At 38.6% G+C, this 7657-nt stretch overlaps 1 protein-coding gene across 1 annotated transcript in view; it reads right to left on the reverse strand.

Moving 5' to 3' along the window:
* LOC125032809 overlaps positions 1-7657 on the reverse strand; it is a 14668-nt gene that overhangs the window by 410 nt on the left and 6601 nt on the right. The window contains exon 3 of the mRNA XM_047624194.1: positions 1396-1669. Coding sequence (XP_047480150.1) covers positions 1396-1669 — 274 coding nt within the window. The remainder of the gene's footprint in view (positions 1-1395; positions 1670-7657) is intronic.

Consider the following 7657-nt stretch of genomic DNA (forward strand, 5'->3'; position numbering starts at 1 on the left):
AAAAAATTTATATTTTTATTTTTTATATATTAAACAACACAAAACAAATTTTTATTTTAAAAAATTTTATATATATATTATTCATATATATATTTATATATATTATATATATATATATTATATATTTATATATTTTTATATTTTTTGTATTTTTGTTCTCCAGTGATGATGTTATAAAGGTGACCTTTTTTTTTTTAAAAAAAAATACAGTTTCATAAAAAATGAAGAGCCCATACCTAATGCTTTGTTAACATTAGCGTCGCCATTTTAGACTAAAACCAATTTAAACTTAGTAGTTAAGTTAAATAAGGGTTTTTTCCTGCAATTTTGAAAGCCAAATGAACTTTGTTTGGCCCAAAAGAGGGAAAGATGAAATAAAAAATTTGGTCTGAGAACTTGGCACCGGGTTACAAGACTGTCCAGTCAAAAATTTTTTTCGCGAAACATAAGGCATAATTAAACAATATTATTAGCGATTTATTTATAACAGTATTCTTTTCCCGTTTTTAAAAAATCACACACAGACACAGATATATATATATTTATTTTATATTTATATTTATTAATATAAAAAGGGTTTTTTAAAAGGTTTAGTTTGATTCCATTTGTTACAGTGGATATTTTTGGTGTGACATAGTGTCTGTTTCATTTTGCTTCTAAGTTATCCCCTATGTGCAAGGAATGGCCGGGGTTACCATCCATTGGCGGCGAGGGATTTGAACGCAGGTCAGCAAGATTGCAAGACGAGATCGTTACCGCTGCACCACACAGCAGGCGTATATATATGTATATATATATATATATATATATATATATATATATATATATGCATATACATACATATCTACACACACACACACACACACACATATACTCACACACACATACACTCACTCACACACACACAAACAAACACACATACAAAGATATACATAAATACATATATATATATATATATGTATATATATACATACATATACATACAGAGACACTAATATAAATATATACACACACGTGTGTGTGTGTGTGTGTGTGTGTGTGGGTGTGTGTGTGTGTGTGTATGTTTATGTGTGTGTGTATATGTGTGTGTGTGTGTGTGTGTGTGTGTGTGTGTGTGTGTGTGTGTTGTGTGTGTGTGTGTGTGTGTGTGTGTGTGTGTGTGTGTGTGTGTGTGTGTGTGTGTGTGTGTGTGTGCGTGTGTGTGTGGATATGTATGTATATACATATATAATGTGTGCAATGTGTGTGTGCGTGCATGTGTGTGTACATACACACACACAGACAGAAACAGATAAATAGATAGATATATAGACCGACAGAAAGATAGACAGATAAATAGTGTATTTAATTCATCCTCCGGTTTGCCATTACTTTACTTTGCCCTGCTATACCAACCTGCTGATGCTCTCAAGGGGCGCCGGGATCCAAGGGTGCTCATGCGTGTGGCTCTCAGGGTCACCCTCCACCTCCTCCCGTGGACGGCGTTCCTCCTCCTCCAGATACGCCTGGAGGCGCCGCACGATCTCAGCGTCAAGGGCGAGCAAGCGAGACGCTTCTACCACGCTTAGACTGTTCGCCGACTCCGCCCCTAAGCCCACGCCAACACCCACGGCCACGAGGATCATCAAAAGGGCCAAGGAACATGGGGAAGACATCGTCATGGCTTTACCTGAGGGGGGAGATAGAAGGGTCTTCGGTCACTGTTCTTAGGCTTGGCTGTTGATCATGAACGGGGAGAGAGGGATCATATTGATACAAATGGAAAAGGCCAAGGCCGAGGGAAAGAAAGGAAGATCGGAAAGAAGGAAGGAAGAATGGGAAGAAGGAATGATGGTAAAGTATAGGAAAAGATGGAATATAAGGGAAGTAACTGGAGAGAAATTGAGGATGTAAGAAAAAAGGAGAGTGAGAGGAAGAAATTGAACAAGCGTAAGGCGTGTGAGGACAGGAGAATGACAAAGAAGAGAATGACATCTAGAGGGGAGGAAAGGGAGGAGGGGAAGGAGGAGGGGTCTAAGGAGGGAAGGGGTTAAATCACCTTGGGAAGTCACGGTGATGCTATTTCCTGGCCCGCGCGCGTGAGGGTGACTCAGGCACTGACTTGAGTACCTGCACTCTTAAAATCTCCTGCAGCTGCGTGTACTCTGAGTCCCTCGGGACGCTCAGCGTACATGCATATGTATTACACATACATGTAGACATACATCATATATATAATTCAATATAGTCATTATTCGATATATACGCTGCTTCCCAATCAAGGTTATGGTTACATAACTAAAAATTAACATTTGCAAGTATCCTTCAAGGTGAAGGACTAAGCACAAAATCGAATCGATACATTTGGCCTTTTCAGCAAACGACAATTAAGGCTATTGCTAAGAATACATCTCTTTTGTAAAGGAATTAAACTATCATTTTCCGCCAGCATAAGAAAATTCCGCCAGCTGCAGGCGGGTAATTGCCGTGAACAGTGAGTGTCTAAAACGTATCCAGTAAACACGGCCATGCGTGAGGTGGACTCCTCGCCGGCGTTATTAAAGCTAGCACGCACTCGAGCGTCGCTGTTTTTCCTTAATTGCTCTTCGTCCTTTTATAACGAAATAAATGAAAGTCGCATTGATGTCGTTTCTCTTCTATTCATTACATTTACGAGGCGAGAAAAGAAAGGAATCGCCCCACTCGCTGCGCCATGAAGCTCGCCGTCGCCAGCGATGCGTGGCGGAAAGAAAAAAACAAAAGACGCGCAAGTTAACAGCAGCGGCGGTAATGCGGGACAACCTTGGTGTTGGTGTACTCATTCAAGGACGCTCGGGGGAGGACCAGGGGGAGGGACGCGAAGGTGGGGGATAGGGGTGAAGGGAGGGGAAGGAAGAACAGGAATGAGAATAAGAATGGGAAAGAGGAAGGGGAAAGAGATGCGGGGGGAAAAGAATACGGGGGGAAAAAAGAAAAGGAGAGGACGAAGAAGGAAAGAAAGGCTAGGAGAAGGAGAAAGAAGGGAGGAGAGAGATGTAGAGGGAGGAAGAGATTAGGAGGGAGAGGGAAGAGAGTTCGAGGGTAGTGAGTCAGGGGGGCGAAGCGAGGGTGTCGTAGGAAATGGCAAGGGAGGAGGAGGAGGAGGAGGAGAAGGAAGAGGGGTGGAAGGTGGCAGGGGTGGAGACTAGTGAGTGCATAGACGTCGTATTGCAGTCGACGAGCGATGACGAGTGATGTGGCGGTCGTGGTGGCCAGGTTGAGGTTAGGCGGAGGTTAGGGACGTGTTTGCTCACTGCGGCTTTTAAAGGGGAGACTCGTGGAAATGAAACTGGAGCGGAAAAAGGGCAAACATTAGCTCTTAACGTGTTGACACTTGCTCATTCTACCGGCAAGAAGGATGAACGGTGAAAAAAGGGGAATTACATATTCAAGAGAAATATAGAAGATAATTTGAATTTCAAGTTAGGTGAAAAATAATGATAATAAAAAAAAAAATTTTTTCCCAATAATCGTATATCTTTTATATATGTATATAATATCTACATACCAAATATTTTAACAAATATATAATATTCCTTTATATTTGTATAAAATACATAAAAAAAAATACCCCACACACACAAAAAACAAAAAAACCAAAACCAGAGACCCCACCACACACACACACACCAATATATATTATAATAAATATCAAATATATTTATATAATTATATATAATAAACCCCCCAAAAGAAATTTTTTAAAATTTCATGCACCCTGAAAAATTTAACGAGCTAAAAAGCACGCTAAAATGAAAACACATAGAGTAGTAATAATATAAAATTTTATATTATAAAAATATATATATTTAAATACATTTTAAAATATATATATAAAAATTATTTTTTAAAATATTAAAAAAATTAAAAAAAAAAAAATATATATATAATAATAATATATCAATAAAATATATAAAAATATTTTTTATGTAGGGATATAAAATAGGGATATATTTTATCTATTTTAAAACATATAAAACAAAAACACATAAAACCCCAACACATATATACAAAATGTCCAAAATATACAACCCCGCCCTAAGATTTAAAACACATATCAACATCATCCCGCCCGAAAAGAATCCTCTTCGGGCGTAACCCCCTCCCCCAAATTTTTCTGTCTTTTTTTTTCCAGTTTTGGGGGCCCCCCCAAATTTCTTTTACGTCCCCGCCCAATAGTCAAAGGTCGGCCCTTGGTCTCCCTTTTGGGGTTTTCTATGGCTCAAATCTGTTTCTTTGTCCATTTGTCCCTCCTGTCCCCGAACCCCCTATATGAACGGGCCCTTGCCCAAATCCACGCCCCCCCTCTTCCCCCAATCTCCTAGGCCCAAATTTCCCCGCCCTCAAAATTTTTACCCCCCTCCCTTTTTCTGGCACTTTTTAGTTTTTCCCCACCATAATTTTTTTGTAGGGCCCCCGTTTCGGGTTTAAAAAGGTCATAACCCGGGAGGATCATTGGTTAAAGCCTTTTTTTTTTTTTAAGCATAACGGGAAAGGGCTGATGTACGCCCTTTTTTCCTTTTCACTAGTTTTGTTTTTTCTGTAAAGAGTTGCCCCACCTTTAAACGCTTTAAACCCTTTTTACAAGTAAATATTCAAATTGAACTCTTTCTGTTTTAACGCAATCTTAGGGCCCTTTTCCCCTTTTTCCCCCTAAGTCCCCTTTTCAAAACTTTTTCCCATTCAATTTATTTTTTTAGTTGCTGCATTTAAATTTCAGATTTTTACTAAAAAGAACCCCCATCATCCAAAGGGTTTTATTGTTTAAGGGGATTCGTCTCCTATTTTGATGCCTTTTCCGGGCCCCCTCAAACTTCTTTTAATACTTCCTCAAGACAACTGTTTTCAGTTTTTTGTTGAGATGGGATCGCCCTGTCTAAAAACCTATTTTTTTTGGATTTTTTTCGATTTTCCGGGGGAGCTTGAGTTTTCTGTTTCCCCCCCTTCGTATAAATCTTCCCCAAATTTTTTCCCAAAATAACCTTTTCAACTCCCTGTATTCCCAATTTGTTTAAGGGACTGGGTGGTTTTGGTTTAAGAGCAAAAACCCTTTTGTAATTTATGAATCTATCACAGAGGTTTCTTTTATTCGATAAAGTTTTCTCTTATTTGGGTTACGGTATGTTTTCTTTGTTTTAGAATCCCCCTGTGGAAGCCTGCCCCCTTTCTCAAGGGTGGTTAGAAAAAACCCAAATGTAAAGATTCTAGGTTTTAATGACTTTTGTGAACGTTTGAAATTTAACTAAAAGGGGGGCTTAGGGTCATATCCTTTTTTTATCCCTTTTTTTTCTGTATCAAAATAACTGTTTTTTTTTTTCCGGGGGCTTTGGGGATTTTTTTCCGTTGAAAGACATTTGTTAAAAAGTTATTTATTTCACTGTTGAAAATTTTCCCACATCATTAAAAGGGGCCTATACAAATTTCCCGGGTCTTAAACCTGGTGTTTTTCCCCATTTTTTTCATCCCTTTTAAAAACACTTTTTTTAATTTCTTCGGGTTGTGATGTTGGGTTACATATTATTTTCCCCCCCTTGCGTTCGCTTCTATCCGGGGCGGGTTTTTGCGTTGAAATAGTTTCCCCCGAAAAAAGTTTTCCAACAAACAAATTATTTTTTCATTCTTGTTATATTTTTCACTTTCCTCTGGTTTTATTGCAAAACATTTAAATTTTTTTCCCTTTTTTCCGGGGCCCCCTTTTTAGTTTATTTTCATGTGGTACCTGGGGCCCAACTGTTTTATTTTTATTTGAGTATTGAATTTCCTCCAATCTTCTCCCTTTCCCCTTTTTTTTGTTTATTATTTTTTTATTAAAGCAAATTCCCTTTTTTGCCCCCTATTTGACGATTCCTTCATGGCCCCCCCTTTAATTTTTCCCTTGAGCGTTTCGGGTGCTACCCGGGGAAGCTTGCTGGGGGCCTTTTACTTTCCCGGTTTTTAAAACCCCTTAATTAAAAATTTCAGGAGTAAAGGCCTTCCCTTTTTTTGGTCACTGAACTTTTTGGTGTTTTGGGTCAGTGTTGAAATCTTGGGGGGTCGCGGGGAGTTCATATCGTTTAAGATTTTTAAAAGTTAAACAAAAAATTTTGGGCCCCCTCTGGTCCTCAATTTAACAAAATTTTTGGCTGGGTTTTTCCCCGTATGAGTTTTTTTCCCTTTTTCCCCTTTCTGGGGGTGTAATTTTTAATTTTTGGCCCTCCGGGGCCCCCCTTTCCCTATGGTCGCGGGCTCTTAACTTAAAACTTCCACTTTTTAAAAAACCAAATTTTCTCGCCTTTTTAAAAATTTAAAAATTTTCCGATTTCGTTTTTTTGATATCAAAAGGGGGACTTCCTTTGGCCATTTCCCCCGCTCTATTTTTTTTTTCGAAGAATGTTTTCCCCATGTTTATTGATGATCAACCCTTTCCCCCAAAAACGATTAGAAATTTGTCCCCCCCTTCTTTCCTAGTGCCTTTTCCGTGATTCCCCACAAACCCGGTTTCTCCTTTTTCCTTTTACCTTTTTGGGCATTAAAATCTCCCATATTATTGTGAATTTGGGTTTTTAGTCCCCCCGCTGGCTAAATAAATCTTCGGGTTTGTAGCTTTAGATTTTGAACAATTTTTAAAAGCTGTACCTATTGTTCATTTTTAAATTGTTACTAAAACCACCTTTTCCCGCTTAGACTATAGAATTCCAAAAATTTTCCTTTTCTAAACGTTTGTGAACAAAAAAAAAACCCCTTTAAATTTTTCCCTGTTTTGCTACCCGGGGTTTCCCCTCTCCAATAGAGCACGTTTCCATTTTTTAAAGAAAATTTTTCCTGTCCTTCCCCTGGGTTTTTCTTGAGTCCTAAAACCCACCCCCTTAATAAAAGAAGTTCCCCCCAAGAAAAGCTAAAGTCGATTCCCCCTTCCATTGTCCCTTTAAAATTAAAAATTACCCGGGGGCCAAGGTTTTTTAAAACCTTTTTCAAAACCCCCCCCCCCCGTTAAAGGGTCCCCCCCGGCCCGGTTTTTTAACCCCCCCAGAAGATTTTTTAAGCCCACCCCCCCCCCCTGCTTCCCGGAGCGTTCCGGATCGTTTCCCCGAAACCCAAACCTGTTTAGTTTTGGAAATTAGGGAAGCAGAAATGCACTTGCCTGCTCACTACACCAAATATACTCCCTTTAGCATAGGCTTGAGTTTCAAAAGGGGAATATTATATATGATTACAGTTTATACCCCTGTTTTTATTTATTTATGCAAATTACACCCAGTGCAGGACATAATTTTTTCCAGGGCAAAATTTTTCATTTTTCGGGCACATGCAAAAAAGAATACCCTTTACAAAAAGCCCTACCCAATTAAATATAAACATATTTCCTAAAATTATACCCCAATACAGACTTCCCACATGCAAACACTATCCCAAAACATATGCTAAAATCAAAGCGCATACATGGTAAAAACGAAAACCCCCAATAATCGAACACCACATGCACATTTTAATTATAAAAAACATTTTAAATATGGGCCTTTACGCATGCAAAAACCCCCAAAGGGTGTAGGGAAACGCAAAACTTTTTATGAGTCCCAACTTTAGTTTTTAAACCAACAAAATATATTTTATAAGCCCCCTGTAAAAAGGGCACAAATATTACACAAAAATGCATACACGT

Source organism: Penaeus chinensis, chromosome 15, assembly GCF_019202785.1.
Source record: "Penaeus chinensis breed Huanghai No. 1 chromosome 15, ASM1920278v2, whole genome shotgun sequence".
NCBI classification, from domain to species: domain Eukaryota; kingdom Metazoa; phylum Arthropoda; class Malacostraca; order Decapoda; family Penaeidae; genus Penaeus; species Penaeus chinensis.